General features: G+C 51.7%; 1 protein-coding gene and 1 long non-coding RNA gene across 10 annotated transcripts in view; both read right to left on the minus strand.

Moving 5' to 3' along the window:
* The window catches only part of LOC131836213 (uncharacterized), a 160811-nt gene extending 158295 nt beyond the window's left edge, over positions 1–2516 (minus strand). The window contains exon 1 of the long non-coding RNA XR_009355542.1: positions 2251–2516. This is a non-coding gene — a long non-coding RNA (uncharacterized LOC131836213). The remainder of the gene's footprint in view (positions 1–2250) is intronic.
* A 14748-nt stretch (positions 2517–17264) lies between these two features.
* CADM1 (cell adhesion molecule 1) overlaps positions 17265–23345 on the minus strand; it is a 325193-nt gene continuing 319112 nt past the window's right edge. For all 9 annotated transcript variants that reach the window (XM_059181474.1, XM_059181468.1, XM_059181432.1 and 6 more), the window contains 2 exons: positions 22251–22382; positions 17265–20285 (listed from right to left, as the gene is read on the minus strand). In XM_059181474.1, the coding sequence (XP_059037457.1) occupies positions 20167–20285; positions 22251–22382 (251 nt within the window). In that variant the 3' untranslated portion in view covers positions 17265–20166. The remainder of the gene's footprint in view (positions 20286–22250; positions 22383–23345) is intronic.

Consider the following 23345-nt stretch of genomic DNA (forward strand, 5'->3'; position numbering starts at 1 on the left):
ACGGAAGTTCCCTGACTTTGCCCAAGTCACCCCTGGCTGTGCGTGGGCATTGAATCTGAACCCAAGTCCGACTGCTTTCCAAAGCCACCCTTTCTCCAAGGCGCCCTTCCTCTCTTGCTAGAAAGAGGCAGGGGGGAAGGGGGGCGGTGAGGGCTCTGAGAGCATCTCCAAGCAAACTCAGATGGGAGCCACTGCTCCCCACGCTGAGGAAGGAGCCACATTCCCGGCGAAGGAAGGGTGACCTCCGAGAGGCAGGTCCTGCCTGCATCCTCCCTTCCAGAGGTGGCCGCCAAGCCCCGGGCCAGGGCTGAGGAGGGGTGGGGGGGCCTCCCAGGATGCCCAGCGGGTGGAAGCGCCCAGCCCAGGACTTCAGAGACTGCAGGCTGACAGCAGCCACCTGTGATCAAATATTCTTTTTGCTCCTTTTTCGGGCTAGGAGAATCGCTGCTTCGGGGCCACGTGCTTCCCAACAGTGTGGAGCAGGGGGCCGTGGCATCCTGGGAGAGAGGAGGGACGGTCAGCCCTGGAAGGACTGGGAGCAGAGCCGGACCCCTGAGCAACCCCAGAGCCCCCACCTGCAGCCCCAGGAGCCACTTCCAGAGGGCATGGCTTCGAGAACAAAGAGCTCTGCTGGCCTTGCTTCCCCACACCCACTAGCTCACCTGAGAGCCCAAGGTTCAAATGCCCCAGGTGTGAATGCAAAGCCCAGGCCCAGGGCCCAGAGTCATGGCTGCAGGTCAGCGAAAATAGAGAGGGGGGAGACCAGAGACACAGGACGCAGGATCCATCTCCACCGCCCTCCTCCCTGGGCTGGGGCGTCGTGCCGTCGGCCCATGGGACTTCTTCTATCCTGTTTCTTCATCAGCAAGGGTGAGGAGGACATCTATGTCGGAGAGCAGCGGGGAGGGTCAGTGAGTGAGCGCGCCCACAGGGTCTGCGAGGATGCCTGCCGTGGAGTGAGCACCGTGGGGGTGCCAGCTGTCTTGCTTGTTGTCCCCACGGTCCCCACTGCTCCTGCTATAGGAAAACCACTGGGAAGAGAATGGAGGAAGCCGTACCTACATGGGGGCAGGAGATGCAGAGACGAGGTCTGGTGTTCTTTTTAATGAGGCTCCTTCCTTCCCGCTCTCCCCGCCGCAATATGCAGGAGCCTGGCCCCAGGCTCCTTCCAGGATGTCAGTCCCAGCCTTACTCAGACAAAGGCCTGGCCTTCTAAAGAGACTGGGTGGACAGGGGCATGATCTGGCCCAGGTCTTAGCACTGAGAAGGACCTCTGTCCCAGGAAGCTCTTCAGCCCCAGGCAAACCCGGTAGCTGGTCATCCTTCATCAACTGTCACCTCCGAGAAGACAGAAGTGGGGCCACACGTTCAATCACAAACGAAGTCCTTTAGTACACAATGCACTGGGGCCTGAACACCCCTCCTGCCTCCTCCTCCCCTCTCTCTCCCTTCTTATTTATTTAGCCTGGATTCTCCTCTTCTCTCTCCCCTTACCTGCTCTCAAGGCAGGTGCACACACACCTGTGAAAAGGCAGAACCCAAGGCCAGATAATAAGGGAGGAAGGAAGCCTGTGAATTACCAGGACCTGGGGGCTGGGAGGGGGCCCAGCCCCACCTCATTGCTTATCAATACCGAGGTTCTTGCTGGCTACACTGTTTCTCACCAAGTCCAAATCCCCTCTGAGTGGTCCTGGAGACACTGGTGACCAGAGGTCGGGAGGCGGCTGAGAGGTTGGACCCCCACCCCTAAGGCCCAGTGTCCCTTCCTCCGCACATGGGCTCACATTGCTATTCATCTCATCAAGGTTTTCCCAGCAGGAGAGACGGGCGCCCGCTGATGTCCGGGAGTCTACGCGCTGGTCAGTTTAACGCAAAGGGACGGGAAAACCAGAGAGCAAGCGCGGGCTCGGGGCTTAGGAAAGAGCGAGCCCCCGTGCACGGGAGCCAGTGTGCAGGTCTGAGTGACAACCTTTGAGCCCCGGCACTCAGTTTTGAGAGAAAATTAAGCCAGAGTGGAAGGAAGAATGGGGGAGGGGGGCCAGGGAGGCGCCGGAGAGGGCTCCTGGGATGGGTCCCAGGGCTAGTGCCCCTCCCGGCACCCAGTAGGGGCTCACTGAGGTCCCACCCATGGAGGAAACTTGGCTGTCTTTGGTGCCCCTCTCCTCGGCCACCCCCCCACCCCGCCTCTTGAGGACTTGATGAGTCAGAAGGCGCAGGGAGAGCACAGTGGAGGGCCTCGCCCTTACAGACCTGCTCTGCTTTGCAGACCGGAACTGGGAAAGGGGTTCTGGAAGGGTGTTTCCAAGAGTGCTGTCTTCCAGAGCTGTGTTCTCTGACCTCGGCCCCTTGCACCTTTCCCCGGATGCCCTGGTGCGTTGGGGGGGTGGGGGGCGGGTAGAGGGCGGCACACCTCGCCTCCCTCAGCCAGGGACCGAGCTCCGGGCAGGAGGGAGACCCTTGGGCAGGAAGGAGCATCGCGCATTGGGTCTCTGCTCTCTGCAGCCTCCTTTCTGGAGCAGAAGCCGGCATAGCTGCCTCCCACTAGTCCCTAGTATTGCTAAAGCTGCAAAAGCAGACCACGCCTCGTAGCGGTGCCAGTGAAAGGCGGGGCTGACCTAGGGCCAGGCCCACCCCAGGGGCCTTTCCCAGTCACCCAGGCTGGAAAGTGGGTTGGGTCACCCTGGGATTTGTAGGAAGACCAAGCCTTTCCCCAGTCCCCTGGATGCAGAGAACCTGTCCTCGTCCTAGGACCTAACAGACGGAATGTACCCCCCCTTTGGTCCATGAAAATGTAAACACCCTTGAGAACATTTATTTTTAAACCTCTGCTCCCCACACCTGGGAAAGTGCTGGGCTCAATTAAAATGGTTGAACGAAGACCTGGATCAGGCAGCAGCAGCAACCCATCCCACCGCCCCACTTTACAGATGATGAAACGGAGGTAGAAATCATCAACTCACTCCTAAGGATTCCTGTCCTCCCTGCCTCCCCCCAACAGCCTTAGGCTTTTAGGGAATGCAGCGTATCAACAACCAGTGTGCCCTGGAACTGAACAGTCTTCCCTCCTAATACAAGGACAGCCCCTTTCTGGCAGCGAAGATCAGCTGAAAACACCCCCCCCCACACACACACGGAGGGGGCGGGAAGGGGGGCGCTTGTCAGGGGAAGTAAAAGGTGCCATCTCAGAAAGTCTTCAAGCCCCACGTCCAAGTGCTTGGTGGTATCAAAAGCTGTCCCCACTACGCTTCTGTCTTTTACTGTGTAGAAAGGCGGGGTGGGGGTGGGGGGCTTCAAATTACTTTAGCTATAGATCTCACAATTATTCTCCCTCTCTCTAATTTGGATGTTAATGTATTAGCTACAGCTTTGCCTTCTAGGCTAGAGATTGTCCCCCCCCCCCCCGAAATTATACATCCAGATAGAGTAGTGTTCATTAAAGTAAGATTAGGAGAGGATGCTATGTGAGAGGTATGTAATCTTTTGCAAATGGTTAGTAAATTGGAACTACCCCAATTACCATCTTGTTCATCACACAGGGCTGAATTACTCTGCCTGGGACGGAAGTCTCAGCCACAGCTCTGCTCAGCGCACATTTCATAAATATTGTATACACATGATATTCTCAACCATCTGCTTCACTGGTCGCCAAGCACATTTTCTGACTTTCTGGTTGACTGCAGAGAGTGGCGGGAGCGGGGCGGCTGTCCTGCCTGCCGGCCTCAAAGCCCAGCTGGGCAGGCCCGCCCGCCCTCCCCAAGGGCTCTGCCGACACCACGTGCCTCAGGCACACACCGCGCACCCCACTCAGGACCGTGCCCCTCACCAGGGAAGATGGCCCCACCAGTGTCTCTGCTTGGCTCCAGGGGTCTCGCCGAGCAGACGCCCCCCCATGTCCTGGGGGGCTGTTCCGGAAGACATCATCTCTAGAAGGGGTGCACAGAAGCTGAGAGGCTGACTCAGAGAACATGCTCCCTCCCTGACCCAGGATGCAGTGGGAGGCTGGGACCGTGTCCTGGGTCAGCTGCAGGGTTCAGCCCCTGGCTGGTGGGGGCCTACGGTCTGCAACTTGGGGTGGTGCATCCACCATTCTCACAGTCCAGCTCTCCTACCCACCCCTTTGGTTGGGCCAGAGCTGCTCTTGCTGACCACTTCGTTTCCCTAAAATCCCATTTCCGCCCAAGAGGCTGTGCAGTATAGTGTTTTAGAGGGAGGGTCCTGGCATCAGAACGTCCCGATTTAAAGCCTGCCATGCTGTCGACCTGTTATGTGATCCTGAGCAATTAGTTTAACCGATCTGTGTCAGGTTTCCTACCTGTAAAATGGGTATAATTATAATACTAGTACCTACCCTCTAAGGTTTTGGTGAGTTGACACTTAGAACAGTAGCTGGCATACAGTAAGTGCTCAATAAATGTCAGCTGTTATTTATTACAAGGGTATCTTGGGTCTCTTCCTGAATCTCGGTATTCCCCACAAACAGCAAGTGTATCTGTAGAATGCTTGGGCTAGATACAAACTGTAAGCAAGAAGGCACCAGGGAGAAGGGGCCGGATCCTTCTAAGGCACCCTGTGGTAACATACATTATTTCATTTCTTTCTGACAGGTCCTTGAAACATACATAGATTTACGTCCGTTGTACCGATGAAGAAGGTGAGGCACGGAACATTTTAAGAAGCAGATTTCTTGTTGCTGCCTTTTAAAAACATTTCGTGTACTATTTGTTTTACAATAAAATCCCAAATCCTTAACATAGCCCATGGAATCCTCCTGAACGGGTTCTACCTCGCGGCCTTTTTCATCCCCTGCTGGTCCTTGGCACTCCTGCCTTGCCGGCCTGGTCTCTGTCTGTTTCAGGGCCTTTGGCCATGCTTGTTTCTTCTGCCTGGGCGTGACCTCTCTGTCGCTTTTTGCTGAGATCCTTCCTAGGCATCCCTCTGGTCTCACCTTTCACCTCCCCAGAGAAGCCTCCCTGGGACCCTCCAGACGGGACGCGCCCCCCCTTACGTGTGCTTGGGTAGCGGCCACCGTGTCCCTTTCACAGCTCCTCTCACCATCGTCACCGAACATGCCACTGCGTGTGTGTTGTTTGGCTTACTGGGAGCAGGACTCATGGGGGCACGGTCTATATTAGCCAGGAGAGGCGGCAGCTTTGCCACAGAGATGTGAATCCCCAATGTCACGTTTCTCTGCCATGCTGTGTGTCCCACGATCACTTGGGGATTGGGAACAGCAAAGACGCTAGCACCGTGTGCTATGCCCTCGGGAACACCTGCCCTTCTCAGTGGGCGGCAGGGGTGGGGGACAGAGACTGTAGACTTGTGTGTGGGACATCCCCTCTGGTCCCTGCCACATACCCCGTCCAATGACGAGGGGGCTGGGACCTGGGGTGGAAGCAAGTGGGGTATTTGATCTGCCACGGAAACCTTATCCAGCTTGTTCCCTTGTGTGCTTGCCATGCCTTGTGCACTGCCAGGGACATAGTAGGACTCCCCAAATAGCTGTGGAATGGGTGCGGGTGTCTGTGCGGGTCCGGCAGGATCACCGGAGCCGTGGAGCTGGGCCTCGGACCACGATGCTCCTGATTTCCAATCCGTTGGCCTTTGCGCTCTGCCTGGTTGTCTCCCGTTTTCTGGAACCCTTTTCTCTGTACACAGAGGACAGAGGAGCGAGCGTTTAGACACTTAATAGATTTGTTTTTCCTGATGAAGGTGATGAAAGCTGCATGTCCTCCAATCAGCCTTGCAATCAGGCGTGCAGCCACTCACGCGAGACAAGTGGCAATTCAAATTCAGCGAGCGTTTCTTAAGTGCCTACTATGTGCCGGGCGTGTCATCTCGGCATGTGTGCACAAAGGGCTAGTGCGCTGAGCGCCCTGCTTCCTGCTTTCCAGGCTCAGTAGTAGAGCTGGACTCAAAGGCTGGCGGGCTCAAAGCCCAGCACCCTTTCCCCTGCAGCAGCCAGGGGCTCCCCTGCGTCAGAATCTTCTAGAAGACACCTGGACCTGCTGGCTGCTAGGCCCTGCTCCTAGAGCCTCTGATTCAAAAGATATGGGTGGGGCCTACAGATCTGCATTGTGAACGAGCTCCAGGCATGCCCCTCCCTGCAGCATGCTGTCTGGTGGTGGGTGGCAAGGCACAGGTCCGTCATTAAGGTGGCTCAGGGGTCTTGGCTGGGGAGGAGGGATCAGGAACATCACCCTTCGGTGGCCGGTGTTTGGCACATCCCTGTGAGGCCACCTGTAATTGAAGTGTATAAAATGAGAGGGTTGGACTGGATGAGCTCGGAGGTGCCCTGCAGATCAGACATTCTGGATTCTATGATTGGATGAACAAAACCAAAGATACAGATTCCATTTAAGACTAGGTGGGAAGTGCTACAGACTAAAAATCGTGTAACACTAAGCGCCCAGGGGAGTCAAGGAGTTCTCCAAGTAGCCGGTGTGAGCTCACCGTACCGCGGAGCCCTGGGGAATCCAGGACACGTGTAAGAGGCGACCCCGCTGTGCAAGGAGCTAACAGCCCGGCGTGGAGAGACACACACACTCGGGACGATGCTAGGAAAACGTGTCAGGATAGAACCAAGTGTTAATTGGTGTGAGTCTGTCTAGGGGCTCCTGGCCGCCGGGTCTGAGAAGCCCCAAGGAGGAGGTAGGACTCCCGGAGCCTAGAAGTTCAACAAGAACATACAAGCAACATTTGCACAACCCCATAGCATTTTTATCTACCCGGTCCCCACAACTTGGGGTGAGGTGGGTATTTTCAGGTTGAAGAAACAGACTTGGAGCCTTGCCCACAGTCAACTTTTATTGCAAAGGAGTCGGGATTTGAACCTAGCCCATGTCGGGGCACCTGGGTGGCTCAGTGTGTTAAAGCCTCTGCCTTTGGCTCAGGTCGTGATCCCAGGGTCCTGGGATCGAGCCCCCCATCAGGCTCTCTGCTCAGCGGGAAGCCTGCTTCCTCCTCTCTCTCTGCCTGACTCTCTGCCTACTTGTGACCTGTCAAATAAATAAATAAAAATCTTAAAAAAATAAAAAACCAAAGCCCGTGTCCTTTGGGAGACTGGGCAGGAGGGACAAGAGGGATGGCACCCCTTGCCCAGGCCACATGGGGGTCCAGAGGGAGGTGAAGTAGCAGAAGAGGCTGGCTGGGGGAGGCATCTGCTGACTCAAAGCCCCCAGACGCCTCCCTGCTATGATGGGGAAACTAAAGCTCGTGCAAGCGGTGTTTCCGGTTGCTGCCACTGTCACCCGCGGATGAAATGGGGAGCGGCCAGGGCCCAGACAGGCCGTGCCCCGTAGCAGAGCGACTCTGGGTCCTGGAGGCACTGGGTTGCTACGGCCTCTCTCCAGGCTACCCCTGGGCCATGCAACGTATTTGTGTGAATCGGGAAAAAGGCAGGCCTTCCAAGCAGATGCAATGGGTCGTCGGGTCTCCATGCTTGGCTAGCAGACGGTGGATCCCTGTCCTTGACCCGACACTCTGGTCAAGTGAACGGTCTGTACAACTGTCCTGACCGGAGGCCTTGTCTCCCTCCCACCACACGCGCACACACACTCACACTCAAACACCTGGACCAACACCTTCTCCTAGCCCAAGGAATTCACTTCCGTGAGGGAACTGGAAACCTCTGTGACTTCATGCCACTGCATCCCTCCCTCCCAAAAGGTTTTCCCACCGAATCCCTTCTCAGAGGGCCAGCTGGCTGTGGGCCGGAAGCAGTTTTGAGAATAAAATCTACAAGGTCAGGGAGAAGCAGAGCCCCGAAGTAGTCAGATTCTGTATTGGACTTTAAGGATAGAGTAACAAAGAAGATAGTGCCCAGAGGCACCGTCAAGGACAGACCAGGCTTTCCAGGCACCCCCTCCCCTCATCAAACTGTTAAAATGGAATACAAAGCTCAAGTCTTTATTACAGGAAAAAAAAAAAAAAAAGGTAGCAGCCGCTGAGGGGGGAGAAGGGAGAGCCACACCGAAATCAATACCGGCCAGGACAAGCATTATCCCATGTGGAACACCTCAAGCCTTTGCCTAGAAAATTTGATTGGATCTTCAGAAAAACCTATTAGTGTGTTGTCAGGACCTTCTGGTGATAACTGACCAGCGCTTGCCAATCGATGTGATTCACTTGTGCAGCTCCTGATTTTTTAACAGCATAATTGTTTTTTTAATAACGGGCTGGCTCGCCCACTCCAGCAAGCGGGGAGTCAAAGCCAGACTCCCGGCTTAAAAGAGAGAGACACACACGCAGCTCTGGCCACTTCTTCCTAATTGCACAATTACGTTACAGAGCACCGGGGATAGGAGGGCTGCGCTGGGGGTGAGGCTTTTTTTTTTTTTTTTTTTTTCTTCAGCGAAGCCGAGGGAGTGAAGAAAAGTCACAGAAGTAATTACATGAGTCAAAATTATTTGCTAAATGAAATCCGTTCTTCACAAAGGAACCTTTATTTATTTTTAAAGAAAAAAAAGGCAAAAATTGCATGATCTCAGCACGGCAAGGATAGCATAAAGCGACAGTGGAATTAGTGGTCAATTATTACAGCTTCTTAATTTTCAACCCGAGAGCTTGCGAGGCATTTTGTTGGGGGTTTTAAATGCACTGTAACAACAGCAGTATTTCTGCTCTTTACCATGCCTTGGATCTGAGATGTCAAAGTACTTTACAAACAAATAACTCGAAACAATTTGGGATTGAGGCTCTTTATAGATGGAGAGCAGGGCCCGGGGAGGAAGCAATTTGCCCAAGGTCACGGGCTGAATCAGAGGCACAGCTGGAAACACTACTCATGAATGCTGGCTCCTGGAGCCGGAGCTCATCACCCAGCAGCCCGCCTCCCTCCCACGCACACACCAAAACAAAACCCAAAAGCGGGGAGACAGCGGTGGGGCAGAGAAGTCACCTGCCCTCCAAAGCCCAGGGTGTCCACACAGACAATCTGCCTTACAGATGGGACGCTGGGCGTGTGGGTCGGCTATCTCTGCAGACTGCAGTTGCCGAAACCTAGAGAATTGGCCGCTAATGGAAGTTGACCGTGTTCTTCGTGTGTTTGGGGCAGCTCAGCTTTCCCTCTCGAGTCCCCCGGTGTTATTTGTCCGATGCTTGCAAAGTGTCAGTCTCCCAGGAAGGTACTCTGGTGCTCTGTCCACCTGGAAGGTCTTGGCCTTTCCTGTACTGGCTCCCTCACGAAACTGCCCCTGTGTGGGCTCAGGGTCGGGATGCAAAATTCAGAAGAGGAGAGGAGAGAGCAGGAGAGATGGGAGAAAGCAGACGAGGAAAGAAAGGCAGGTGGGCCTGGTTTCCAGCCTTTGCAGGCTCTAGGACCTCTTCTTACTGAGCCTCTACCCCACACTACAGCAAAATCTGTTACAGTCCCCCGAATACAATTTATAGGTAACTATTTCCCCGGGCAGCTTGGTTGCACTTTACTGGTTGATCACATTACAGTTTTGTAGATATTTAATTAAACATGTAATAATTTTGATTTTACAGTTTTCTTCTCTGTATTTGGTGCTCATTTTTTTCTTCTTCTTTCTGGCCCTCAAATGTGTTCAGAGGGTCTGGAAATGTTGATAGGACGGAGGCACACCCATGTTGACCTTCATGGGTAAAACCGGCCCAGAACAAGACAGAAAGGGGGACAGATGAGACAAAACAAAGTTGACCAGGACAGCGAGAAAGCAGAGTAGAAACCAAACCGAAAACAAAACAGAAATTCAGCAAAGCAGACAGAAGGAGTTGCAGAGACTACAGAATTGCTGGTTAGGAAGGAGAGGGAAAGCAGGCCTTGCCAGGGATATTTCCAGGAAAAGAGACAGACAGATGAAAGGCCAGTCCAACCATAGATGAAAAAAAATTCTCTTATTATTCAATAATTTATTGAGCACAAGGCCTGATACTACGTGTGGCTTCAGAGCTAGAGCTGGATCAGATACAGGCTCTCCAGGAGTTCACTGTTTTATGGAGAGACAGAAAGGAAAACAAACGGGTCAGGTCTGCGGCTAAGGCAGGCGGTGGAGGGGAGCACGAGAGGCTGGGCAGGTTCCGAGCAGGAACCCAGGGGAGGGGCTCTCGGAAAGCTCAAAGGCACCACGTGCGGATGGCAGGCAAGGGGAGGAGCTTGAGGAAGGCCCCGGGCAGGGGTGGGGACCGGGCTCTGGGTGCTGGAAGGCCACCGGCGAGGCTGAAAAGCCAAACGAAGGGGGGAGCATTTGCATGGATCCTGAAGCCAAAGGTCAACCAGGAGTGGTTTCCCAGGCCAGGTGGGAGAGGTAGGGAGGGGCCGGTTTACTTTTGTTTAGGACTCTGACGGGGGTGGGGGACAGGTGCAGGGGCGGGGCAGCCCGAGAGGAGGCTGTCTTCTTGCCTCTTGCGGTGGGAGGGAAAGGGCTGTATGACAGAGGGGATGGGATGAGCTTGGGTCAGGCCAGAGACGAGTTTAGGGTACAGGGGGCAGGAGTCGGGAACGGGTTAGAAGTAGGAGACGAGAGAGAGGGAGGAATCGAGGATGACCCCCCCAGGACCCCGGTTTGAGGGGCCGCTGATCTGCGGCCTGGCGGGGGGAGTGTAAGGAAAAGGGCCGGCGTGGAGGAAAGTTTTCATTTCCCCAGAGCCCAGTGATCCTAAGGCAGGTGCCGTGCTAGAGGGGATCGTGTCCCAGAGAGGCCTCTGAAAAGCTGCTGGAAAAAACCAGAAAAATCCTTAAAGGAGTGGGGAGAGACCCTGGTAGACTGGTCACGGGAAAACTGGTAGTGTTGTAGGGAGCATTCCTGGCCAAGCCAGACACAATGCAGAGACACCAGAGATCTGCTCATTCAGCCTCAGAAGAGAGGGCCATAGGCCCCTACAGGCAACAGGACAGAGGCCTCTGAGACCACGTTCAACGCAGGACTGCCCCACCCCCCCCACCACCACCAGGCTGTGATTCATGAAGGGGGTCGACTGGAAGTTAGCTCGAGCTCTCCCCAGAAGTCCGTGTGTTCCCTGACTAGCCTGTAACCTGTGTACCAGCTAGGGCGATGGGGGTGGGGGGACGGACGGACACAAAGATCTCCATCAATCATGGCAAATACATGGGGTTAAACTCCCATCACCCAGAGCTGACCCTTTCCTACGGGAGGAAGTAATGAGCTAGAAATAAGTGGTATCTGAGGCCGAGTCTGAGTAAATCTGTGATCATGGACATTTCAAGCCATGGCTTCGGCCTGGGCTTTCAAACAGATGGATGGTCTAGCATGAAATTGCCAAGACGAAGGAGACAGGCCGCGCGGCTGGGGAAGTGGCCGGGGCCGCGCACGGAGCTGGATTCCCAAATCCTGGCCCAGGACTGGCTCCGCATTCACGGGAAGTAAGCAGCCCCAGGGGAAAGCAACCGAGTTTCTGTCCCGCTCTTTGATGTTGGCGAAGGGAAGACAAACGAGGGCTCTCTGGTTTGGGGACGGCATGAATGAACCACACACGTCCATAAATAAACCAGGAGCCTCCAAACACGCTGCTCGTTTGTTCGCACAAAAGCCGGGCTGGCAGCCCTCTTGCCGAGCCGTGTTCACAGTTGGATCCTTAATGCATTGTGAGCGTTCAATCAAACTTTTAGTGGTGAAACTCTGGGAGCAAAAGCCAGCTAAGCCCAAATGGTCCCTTTGCTTTTCCATCTTTTGTGGCTGCCTGGCTGTACTCTTATGGGTTTTGTTGTCAACAAACTCCTGGCTTGCCTTTGAGCACTCCAAATTATTGAAAATGACTACAGCTTAAGACTGGCAGGATGATTGTTAAAAACAGCCCTGGCATTAATCATAGCTTAAGAGCTTTTGGAAAATGATTCTAATTCAGAAGGGGTGGCTTACAAAGAGGCTTGTCGAAAGCGGAGCAGACATCAACTTCTGAAAGGCGAAAAGCCTCCTTGGTACCCACACCTGGCTCCTTCGGAAATCTAGCTGGCAGACGTGTGCGGGGGCGGGGGGACACAGTGAACCCCGCCAGCTCAGCCCATCGGAGACCACCTTGGGTTTTGCACAGGTCTCACGGCACCCATCCCCCTGATCTGCCCCCCTACCCAAGATGGGAAACACTTCTGGGAGTGCCCACGATTACACGTCTTACTCGTAGTCCTTGGAATAAGGAAGAGGTGGCCCGGCGCCTCGTATCCAGTCAAGTCAGAATGTCTTAGACCGGTGCTAGAATAAGCTGTGTGCACAGAGGCAGCTGCGTGGGCAAACACACGGTCAGCATTTGCAAGGAACTGGGCAGGGCAATGAGCGAATACTTCTGCCTTTTGCCTGCCTGGCACAACAAAGGAGAATGATTTTTGCCATCAGCATTCTCCCTATCATGGAATCATTGCACAATTTAGTATGATTAATGGTTTCCATTTAGGAGAAAGCAGAGAATGAAAACAGTGGGGGAGTGGCAGCAACCAGCTGTGGGGGTTGTGGCCACAGCTAGAGCAGAGGGGCCGGGGAAGGTGGGGCGAAGGGAGGCGGCTGGTGCCTGCTGGCCGTGCCCGCTACCCTTCCTTCCCGGCGTGACTGGGGAGGCACTCTGGGGCGAAGAAACACATGGCTTTGGACATGCATTTGCAGAAACAGTCTGAGAGTGCAGCCTCGTGATGATGCACGGTTTGCTGCTTTGTCCTCGTAGCCTTCCGAGCACTGGTGACTGAGGAGCCACTCCCTCTGGACCTGCCAAAGGGAGCTTGGTTCCTGGAAGTTCCTACCTAAGGGTTGTATGGCTGGAGCTAGCAAACTCACTACGTCACTTCTTGGCATTCCTGAGGGACCCACGGGGTTGCCACACAGGGAGAGCCCCCACCTCTGGGCTAAGATGGCGGCGGTGGTGGCGGCCTTGACCAGAGCCACCTCTGTCTCTGGAGCCCCCAGGCTGGATGACCTAGTCTCAGCTCCCATCGGCTGGGTCCCCGGGGAATTCTTGTCCACTCTGTAGCGTCCCGCTCTTTCCACTTCTGAAGGCACTGCTTCTGGTCAGATCCCACGGCTGCTGGAGGTGGGTGGTGAGACAGTGGCCGCCATAGCCAGAGACTTGTGGGTGCTGATAGAAACCAACCGGGAAAACACAGAGGATTCAAGAGGGCTTTTTTTTTTTTTTTTTTTTTTTGCAATAAGCTTTTGCAACTGAAGCCAGAAAGGGAGAAAATTGGTGATCTTGGCTGGGTCTAATGTGACTCAAGACCCTTCTCGATGCATTGGTGTCTCTGCAAGGAAATCTAATATTTTCCATAAACTGTCTTAAGCATCTCCCGGGCTACATTTCTGGCTGTGTTAAGAATCAAGCCATCAAGAACAGCTGTGAATGTTATAAACTTTCAGCAGCAGCAATGGGCTTTGGCAGGGAAGTAGGAGCAAAAAACCCAAGTAGGACATTTCAGTTGACAGTAATGGCATTTTCCCTTCCTTGTCCAAACGATAAAAGATTCATGCTCCTAATTGCAACACTATAGCTGCCCCCATCACTTTATTCTGGGAGAGGAGGTTAGAGAAAACAGGCCTAGAGAGAGGGAGAGAAAGAGAAAGAGAGAGAGATGGATAGTAATTTCGTCACTAGCTAACAGAGACTGATTAGTGCAGAAGACTTCCTTCCATAGCAATACTTTTTAATCAGGTCTGCTGTGTCTGGGCAAACAGCTTTTGTGGATTAGCTAGACTGGAGCCTGCCAGCATCTGTTGCAAGTTTAAACGATGAAATACACAATTACAGAGAAAACAAACCAAAAAGAGTAATAAAGTCACACATTTCAATATTCAGCAACCATTAAGGGATTTAAATATTTGCTTGCTATTAAAGGCTTGCATTAGGCTCTTCCAACACCAGCTCTGGAAGACTGAAATATCAATTACCGATCAATTTTCCCCCTAAGTAAACACTAATGCAGGATAAACAGTATTAGAAGATGCAATCGTGACATTGCTGACTTCAGGATGGACTTCCTGCTGGTAACAGCAAGTTTGAGCCTGGTGATTAATTAACCTGAGAAGATAGCACTTAAGGAAAATTTAAGGCGATCGTGTGTCTGAAATATGACTGAGCAGGTGCACGTTTGGAGGGCGGCCGAAGTCACGGGCCCAGAGTGAGCCTCGCTAGCATTTCTCACTTTTCCCAGAATCGCTGCCCCCACAGCTCAAAGCCGCGGAGAGTTAGGACGGAGTGGAATGGAACAGACTGTGGGTGTATGGGCGGCAGAGAAAGCAGTAGATTTTAACGCCTGTTCCTCCGTGGGATGCATTCCAGAGCCAAATATGCAAGGACTGGGGTGCAATTCCCAGCACTGGCCAGCAGGGGCAGTAGACTTTGGACTGAAAAATGACCTCAACCAATTTCCTGGCTACGGCAGAGCTGGGAAAGGGAGGTCGAGAAGACTTGCAAAAAGATTCCTGATTTCAAATCTCAGTTTTGGGGTGCTTGCATTATCCTTGTGCCTGATGCCCTCTTTCTGGCATGTGTAATGAAGTGGCAGAGCAACTTGGAGGCATCAAATACCATGCATCCTCCATGCACACGGAACAATTTTGAGATGAGCACGAATAAGGCAAGAAACCTGGTTTGAATTTTTCTAAGGTGCCCAGCCTCATAGTGAAGGCCCTTCACAATATACGGTAGCAAGAATGAGGCTCCGCTTAGCCACTTCCAAATCCATCCTTCCCTGTGGGAGAACAGATACTCTGTCCCAGCAGGTGAGGATGACCTGGCTGTTAGCAAAGCAGTCAGGTCCTCCAGACCGGCGGGAAAGCTGCCTACACCGAGCACGGACTTGCAAATGTCAAGGTTTTTGAGACACAGAATTGGTGACCTTCACACTAAGTCAAAAGTGCAACTCAGCCGCCCAGTACTCGGCCAGTCTCCGGCCTACTCCTTGCTGGGTGCCTACTGTGTGCCTGCCACTGTGTGACCACTGGCCCACAAGGTCTTTGGATGGCAGTCAAGAGTCCTGGGCAGTGGCTTAGGACACCCAACTGCTTCATTTTGGAAATCTTTCCAAGGTATACGTGTGCGGCTGTGGACAGACTTTTCCCTCTGAAGGCACGGGGGGCTGCCAGTTCTTTATGAACGAGAGCCGCGTGCTTGGTACCCTGACAAAAAGGGTCTGAGGCAAATTCACAAGGAAACAAAACGCTTTCACTCAGGCAGGGTCCTCCTACCTGTAGCTCGGTGCCTGCCTGGTTGCTTTAAGGCTCTGGATGACAGACTCAAAGGAACATTTCTCCACGGGGAAAGTCCATGGCAGAACAAGAATTACATCTCAAGTAGACAGAGGACAGTGAAAGATTGCACCAATTAACACCCGCATATCACCTCGGGGTTCCAGTTGATGTATTTGGAGAATGCAAGCAGGCCAAAACATTCGTGAGAACCCTCCGGAGAGCACGAGGGCCGTGTTCGCTCCCACGCCAAACCAGCGACTGGGCAACTTATCAAGCTCACATGGGCTGCCCCTGGCGCCTCCTCATCTGCATGCCCTGCAGAACTCTAAGGGCCCTGTGTGCGCCAAGTTGCCCCCCCCACCTGCCTCAGTTCAGTGAACCTGGGTCCCTGCCATGTAGGTCACGGCTGAATCTGGATCATCATGCTACAGACCAGGGGACAGAGGTGGTTACACCTTCCAAGGCAAGCTTCACGAGGACATGCGGTGTCCACACGCAGAGGGGCCCGAAGAGCTCCCTCAGGTGGACGGTACCCACCTCTTGGTAGCCATGGGTGAAGCCTCCATCCCTTTATTCCATCTCCCTCCATCCTGTATGGCTGACTTTGTGTCTGGCACCTTATTTGCTAAGCACTTTCTGCCTCTCTCATGTATTTCTCCTAACACTTATGGGGACCCTTACCTTCCAGAGCAGGAGACCAACGCCAGGCAGGGTGGGTTCCCGGCCTGAGGTTTCACAGCTAGTGTGTGTGATGGAGCAGGGACAGGAGCCCGTCCTCTTAATCTCTGCCCTCTATTACCTTCTGAAAAAGCTGTGATGAATTAGTGCTCTCATGGCTCTATGCCCCTGCCGAGGCCCAGACTGGCCCTTGAAACCATGATTCTCCTGCCCGGGCTTTGAGGACAGCCACAGACTGATCCCACCTTCCAAGTCTCATCTGGCTTGCTTTTTCCTCCCACCCCAGGCCAGCAGGCTGGCTGGGCTTACTGCCCTCGGCGCCTTCGGCTACCATTCCCTCGATTCTAACCCATGCTTTCGGGCCCCCTGGGACTCCAGCTCCTCCAGGAAGCTGTCTTGACTCTCCAGCCTGTTTCCCTTCTCCAAGAAATTCCCCCAGGGCTCTGGGAGCTCCTTAACCATCATTTGGCAGGGCCCCCAGGTCTGAGGCCCAGTTTCACATGGGTGGGACGGACACCCTGGCTAGTCTCCCGCGACTGTCACACACTTCTCGGTGTATATCACAACAGGAACACACAGCAGACGCCGGGAAACTGTGTATCCGATCCGCTGATTTGTACAGAGATAGGCAAGAGACAAGACCAGGCCGGAGGAGTGAGATGCACAGCCTTGGACTTTTTGGGAGCTTACCTTTCCTTCCTCGGCTGAGCTCTCCGCAGTACCTGCCCCAGAGAGAGAGAGAGAGAGAAAAGGAAGCTCCGCCCCAGCTGGGCCAAGGGCGGTTTGGGGCTGCTCACATTATCCGCTGATTTGTGAGATCAGTCACCATGAAGTGCAGTCATTGCTCACTTGGGCCTGCAAGGCAAGGGGGGCAACAGCGCACGGGATCCTGCTGTGCGCCTGTCCTGAAGTCCGCGTGCCTAAGCAGCCAGTGAGAACCGGCTCCCGCAGGTGGCCGCGCACGTCCCCTGCGGACCATCCCTTGCGTTACAGGAGAGAGCGCTTGAAATGAAGAAGGCAGAATGAACTGTTAAGACACGAAATCCCGAAGGCAGAGACAGGTGGAGCAGCCAACACAGGGAAGTTGGTGGGGGTGGCGGGTGAAGGGGGAGGGAGGGCGGGCGGAGGCGAATTAGCGGCGGCGGGGGCCCTCCCAGCTGGCCCATCACTGCCCGGCGCGCACCTGCACGAATCGCTGAGTCCACGAGGCCAAACAACCTGGCCCACCTGTGCAGAGTGGGGGAGAAGAGAGCAAGGGCAGGGAGGGTGAGCGGAGGAGAGAGACAGCAGTTTGCAGCCCCGGCCGGCAGCCTCTCCAGGCTCTTACTGCCCGCCTCCGGCAGGCTCCACGCCCGACCCTGGGGAGGAAGCTGGACCCGGGCCCCCATCTCTTCTCTCGCGCCCCAGCGTCCGTAAGAAGTCCATAAAGAGAGTAAAGGATCACTTCGTAACATTAATTTTTTTTTATTAAGAAGACAGATATTTTATAGTACTTCTTTTTTTTTTCTTTTTTTTTTGTAAAAATGGTATACATGAACCAATACAAAATGCGAATGGGAACATATGGATATGGAATTTCTTACACCATAACATTGTTCATGTACACCTTAAAAACAGAACTGGCCTAAAGGGAAAAATAAGACGTCGGTGTGACTAAAGAACAAGCTTATTTGGCATCAATTATACATCCTTCATTATTTTATATTCCTTTAAAAAACACAAAAAACAAGTTTGTTCTTTCTTCACTCTAAAAAAAGTGATCAACCTGTACAAAGTAATACTCAACAATACATTTCAAACAGTGCACTGTATACTTAAGAAAAAATACATAAACCAATATACAACTAAAACCCATAATTTCCTGTTTTTGCTTTATTTTTATTTATTTATTTTTTTTCTTTTCCAATGTGTGGGGCCTACACTTTGCAATCTACCTGAGACGGAAAACACCAATCGAAACACATGAACCTGAGACATGTCAACATTGTAAGCCATAAAGTTACATCAGGAACACTGCACTACTGTACACTTTTCAAAACAAAGATGGGAGGTCCCAAAAATGAGATGCCAATTTTGAGAGCAATGGTAGGCTTTTTTTTTTTTCTTCCCCCTAAAAAGAACAACTGAAAAGACCTTTCAACGACATGCTAAATGGTTCTCACCCTTTGATGCGGTTATACTATGCTCAGAATGGGTGCTAAGGGCTCGGAATAGAGCTGCACGTTATAAAATTCATTGAGAAATGGATGTTCGTTGTGACTTTTTGTCTTGGTTAAGTGCCTAGGGATAGGAGGGGGGAAAACAAAATGCTGCTCAATATGGATTTTCTTTTACATATCAGTCCGTTCCCAAAAGGCCCCCATATTGCAATGGTTCTATCAAAGGTTAAAACAAAGACAAGAAAAATAAACACACTTTCAAGTAACAAAGAGTTGATACTTTTTTTCCCCCTTAAATAAATCAGTGTAAGTTTTCCACATAATGTAACAATAGTAAAAATGCACCTTGCAAAATCCAAAATTACTCACTGAAAATGTTATATAATATATATTTATATATATATAGATCTCTTTTTTGATGCCATCTTTCCATAGGGACTGTATTCTGGAGTCGGAAGCCTTACCAAAACATATGGTAAGAGTTTTTAGTTTTCGTCCTTCGGGACTACTTCTAGATTTCCTAGACGTATCAGTGAAAATCCCCACATTGCTTTAAAAAAATGCAAATGGTAACTTGACTCCTCTACCTTTTCCCGAGGCTCCCCATCTAAGATATGTTCAAGGTAACTTATTTTAGTAGCTATGCACTATGGCTGCCATCATGCGAGGATCAGTAATTTTTGGCAGATGGTTCTTAAGGCTGAGGAAAGAGGCCAAGGCTAGTGTATGAAAGGTAAAAAGATAAAAACACTCACATTTGAGTTTTGATTAAGTAACTGAAAATCCCTACATGCTGTTTTTCCACCTCTGCTCTGACCTTTCGAGAACTGAGATCGACAGCAGACCAGTGTGAGAACAATATCGGCCCTCCTTTTATACCTCCTGCCTTTGTCAAGCCAAATCTGAAGGAATGAAAGTTTCACACGGATTTGAGTTGGAAATCCCAGCATGACAAATATCTGTAATATACAGTACATGCAGGCCACATCCTACTGCCTTCCTAACTAAGCACAAAGAAAAAAAAAAAACAACAAAAAACCAACCCTGTTCCATCCAGTCATTCACACGCCACGCGGACTTGCTTTTACCTACAAATTAGTGAGAAGTATGGCCGATTGGGAAAGGCGGATGGAATCGTTTGGAACAGAAATAACCAGAGCAGAACTAGCTTTCCCCCCCTCCCTACTTCCCCTCCTGTGGCAACTCAAATTTGTCCACTTATATAAAAGGAACAGACCTCACCTGTCAGGTCCATTTAGGGCATTGAAAAAGGAGGAGCCCTTTCCGCCCCCAAACCTTTCTGGACAGTGTGGGGCATCTATGCTGAGCCGTCTACAGATACAGAATTAAAGACAGATTCAATCTCATTGTGACACACCTCACTTGCAGATAACCTTGTACAGTAATGTAGTTCCACAGCAAACAGAACATTTTCTGAATCACAGTCTAAGTTTCTAGTCTTCACTGCTCTACGTATTTGAAACATGGGTAGCAGCAAAGAGTCCTCATTGTTCACCCAAATCTTTACGACAACAGAGAAGAATGCATTATGGACACACTAAATTCTGAACTATGAAATCTAAACTGTGCTGGTTCTCCTTTTATGGAACTGAACTTTGAAGAGAAAGCAGTTTCTTCAAAAAAGAACAATAACAAAAAAAGAAAAAACAATAACAAAATAAGGGGAAAAAAAGATTCTAAGGAATCCCAGCAGGCAAATTCCAAAATGGGAGATTTTAGAAAAAAAAAAAAAAATCCAAAAATTTTTTGGAGAAAAATAAATGCGCACAAAGGAAAAAGAGGGAAAAAAAAAAAAAAAAAAGGAACGCAACCAACAAACAAAAAACAAGGCACAGAATTTCTGCAGTCTACTCAAACTAAAGCCAAGCATCCAAGTTTGACTTGGTAGGAAGAAGTAAAACTTAAAAACAAACGAAAAAGAAAAACAATAACAACAACAAAAAAAACCCAACCAACCAACAACAAAAAAAAGAGGTGTCACAGCAGAGTGTACTTTCAAAGAACATTTTTTTTTTACACAGCAAATCCCAAGCCTTCCCAGTCTCGCACCTTTCCACCCATTCATAAAAAAACACACGAATTTCTCGCAAGTTCCAACATCACTGTCTCTTTATCATCTAAATAGGGCCAGTTGGACACCTCATTGAAACAAAAAGGCTGATCTAGATGAAGTACTCTTTCTTTTCTTCGGAGTTGTTCTGTCCTCCTTCTGCATTGATTATAGCTGTGTCTGCGTCTGCTGCGTCATCGGCTCCTTTGGCTTCATGAGTGAAGTATGTACCTGAAAGATGAAGGGGTAAATCACCGTGACTGTCTGATGGCCTCTGTGCAAAGCGGTACCGAGATGGCAACTTGCTTTATGGCCATCATCAGCCGAAGTGGTGTGCAGGCAGCAGAGGGGAAAAAAACAATTGGAAGGAGAGAGCGAGGTGGGTGAGACAAATGGGCATCCGGGGGTTCCAAAGGCACCACTCCAACTGAACCGCTGCGATATAATTCAGCAAATGAGACATTAGAGCAGTGATTATGACCAGAGGGTGTCGGCAGAAGAAGACGTGAGTGGGAGCTAAAAATGCAGAAAGCTGGAGAGCTGCTGACTGACGTGTGAATAGTCAACGCCAGGACCAATGACCAGAGATGTGCGCGCACATGGTTGAAGACCAAAGCAAGGAAGAGCAATTAGCCAATTAATGAATTAGGGCCCTGATGATGTTCTACTGTCGCCTCAGCTCGTTTATCGGCCCCCCCCACCTCCTGTCTGTGGGAGTCCTGGCTGCCTTGTGCGTCAGCGGGGGCCCGCACGGGCACGTCTGACCGTCTTCTGCCTCCCGCTTCAGCGTGGGGTTCCCGATCGAAAAGCAGCTGGTTATCATAATTCCTGGGATCAAGACTTTGGGTCTGTCTTAAGGGACAAGTGAGTCTTGCTCAAGGTGTGACTCTAGCCCGGACCCGGATTCATGGATTCGCTAATTGACACAGCCACTGGAGAATGACGACACACAGGATGCTCCAAGGGGGAAACACTCTCATCGGCAGGTCCCAGCCGTTTACGGGAGTTTACGGAGAGAGATGAGGGCTGCCCCTCAGCAGGACATCTAGGTAGCGCTCGTCCCGCCTACCATCACCCAACAGCCCTCCTCCCGTGATACAGTATATTCTTGAAGATTCTTAAGGAGAAAAAAAGGCTGATACAGTGGTGGTATTTTCAGGTTTTCCTCCGTGACAAATCTGAGCAGGCAGGCGGTCAAATGTCCCCCTTCTGTCCCTTTCTTTCCTCTGGCCCCTCGTTCTCCACAGCTGCTGACTCGACTCACCCCTGCTCTCTGGCCTCCCCTCCCAGGTTCTATCAAGCCAAGAGGCTGGGCGTTCTCGGCTCAGCGGGCTGCCTCCTGGGCAGGGCAGAGGGTTCCCAAACACAGAGACGAGCACTGTGGGTGCTCAAGGTGGTTTCAAGTACCTTGGGCCTCCATTGCTGGGCTCAGGGGGCCTTCCCCAAACCCCAATTCTACGATCCAGTGGTATGTAAGCGGCTGCGGTTAATGCTATAGGAAAACCCCACAAGCTCACTGCACAGAGCTGGAGAAAAACAGCGGAGAGAGATGGGGCCGACAAAGAGAGGGAGAATAAATTACCAAGAGCGGGGAAAGAGGACCAGAGCAGCATGGAGGCACAGAGGAGGAGCGTTGGAAAAGATGATTGCCCATCCAGGCTGCACAGCTGATAAGTGTGATGATTAATGGCAATTTAAATCAATTGCACTGATAATTTTTTAAAAAATACATATTTATGTGGCTTTTAAAGCACATCAAAGCAAGGAGGTATTCTAGCCGCTGTGACCATCCTCCCCGGAGCTTGGGACCAGGCAGCACTGCGTGTCCACCTGCTTCCCAAAAAGCAGCAGAGGGTTCGGGCACGTTCTTCCCATGTCGATTGCTTTGGGGTTCACGCCCCACCTCTCACACCCCGGCCCCTATTTTTACAATTTTTGCTCCAGGCCCAATTACGGAGTGCAGAATCACACGTCTAGAAAGCTTTTAGAGAAAAATCCAAATCAAGAAGCGCTCATCAGCCCTCATCAGCAGCTGCTAAGATTTTTGTTTTTTTTCCTCTCCCAGTTTCGGGAAACCTCGGTCAGGCTGTGTGACCACATAATCGAAACCGCCCATGGAAGAAAACCTTGTCCAGTCCCCAGAGGTAGGGGCGGTGGTGGCGGGAGACCTTCTGCCTGCCAGAGCACCTTGCTTACCTTTATGTCTGGCAAAATAGCGGCCCAGAATGATGAGCAAACACAGCATGGCGAACACGACCACGGCCACGACGCCGCCGATCACGGCGTGATCCACCGCTCGGATGGCGCCCTCCTCGCCCGCTCGAGAATCTGTCGGAATCAGAAAAGGGAGAGGGCTGTAGAGCTCGTGGCAAGACACCAGCAGCCCTGGCCACACTGCCTCCGGATCGGAGGTCACCTTCTTTTCTAATGGAGGAGTCAGAGCGACAAGCCAGGTGGATCCGGTGACACCAAGGGCACACACTGACCTGTCCAGTGCCGGACTGATCTGTTCTCCCCGCAAGGCAATTTTGTGATACACAGCGGAGGAGCACTAAGGGACCAGGGAGAGAAGAAACAGTCTGTCTGGTGCTGGCCTGGTCTTAGCGTTCCCTCCGTCTGTGTCCTGCTGCAGATCCCAACCAGGAGGCCCACCTAGCTACTCCAGGGCACTGGGGGTGGCACCCTCGGGCCCTGGAGGGGAGGCGGCGGGAGCTTTCAATAGCTGCCCAGCGACTTCTTCCCCACCAGGCACGAGCATAGGGAAAGGAGCTCACAAGCCACAGCCGCCTCGAGATAAAACAAGGCTTATAAAACTAAAGACAGGTGACATGCTTGCTACATTCAGGATGTACGAGGGAGTAAGCCTCCTTCGAAAACCTAAAAACCTATTTCAAAAAACAGACAGCAAGGAATAATTGTCCATTGCCACAGACGGGTTTCCTTTTATTTATTTAACACTTCACGAGGCAATTAATTTTCCTTTATAAGCATCACTCCCTCAGGGCGTCTTCTTCCGACGGAGGAATGACACGTTTGGCTGGGGAACAACTCCAAAATGAACCCAGAATGAGCTATGGCGATGCGGAATGGATGTATGGCAGTGTAAACAATTTTAATTTAGGAATGTGGCTACATCACCCCTTGCTGAAGTCCTAATGGCACCCGAGATTTATAATGTAGTAAAAAACAATTATTCTCCCGTTGATTAATACATTAACATTTTGGAGTGGAAGCTAAACCATTGTCTTTTTTTTTATTGAGTCAAGTACGACACCTCCATTAAAATGATTT

The sequence above is a fragment of the Mustela lutreola genome, chromosome 1 (assembly GCF_030435805.1).
Source record: "Mustela lutreola isolate mMusLut2 chromosome 1, mMusLut2.pri, whole genome shotgun sequence".
Taxonomy (NCBI): domain Eukaryota; kingdom Metazoa; phylum Chordata; class Mammalia; order Carnivora; family Mustelidae; genus Mustela; species Mustela lutreola.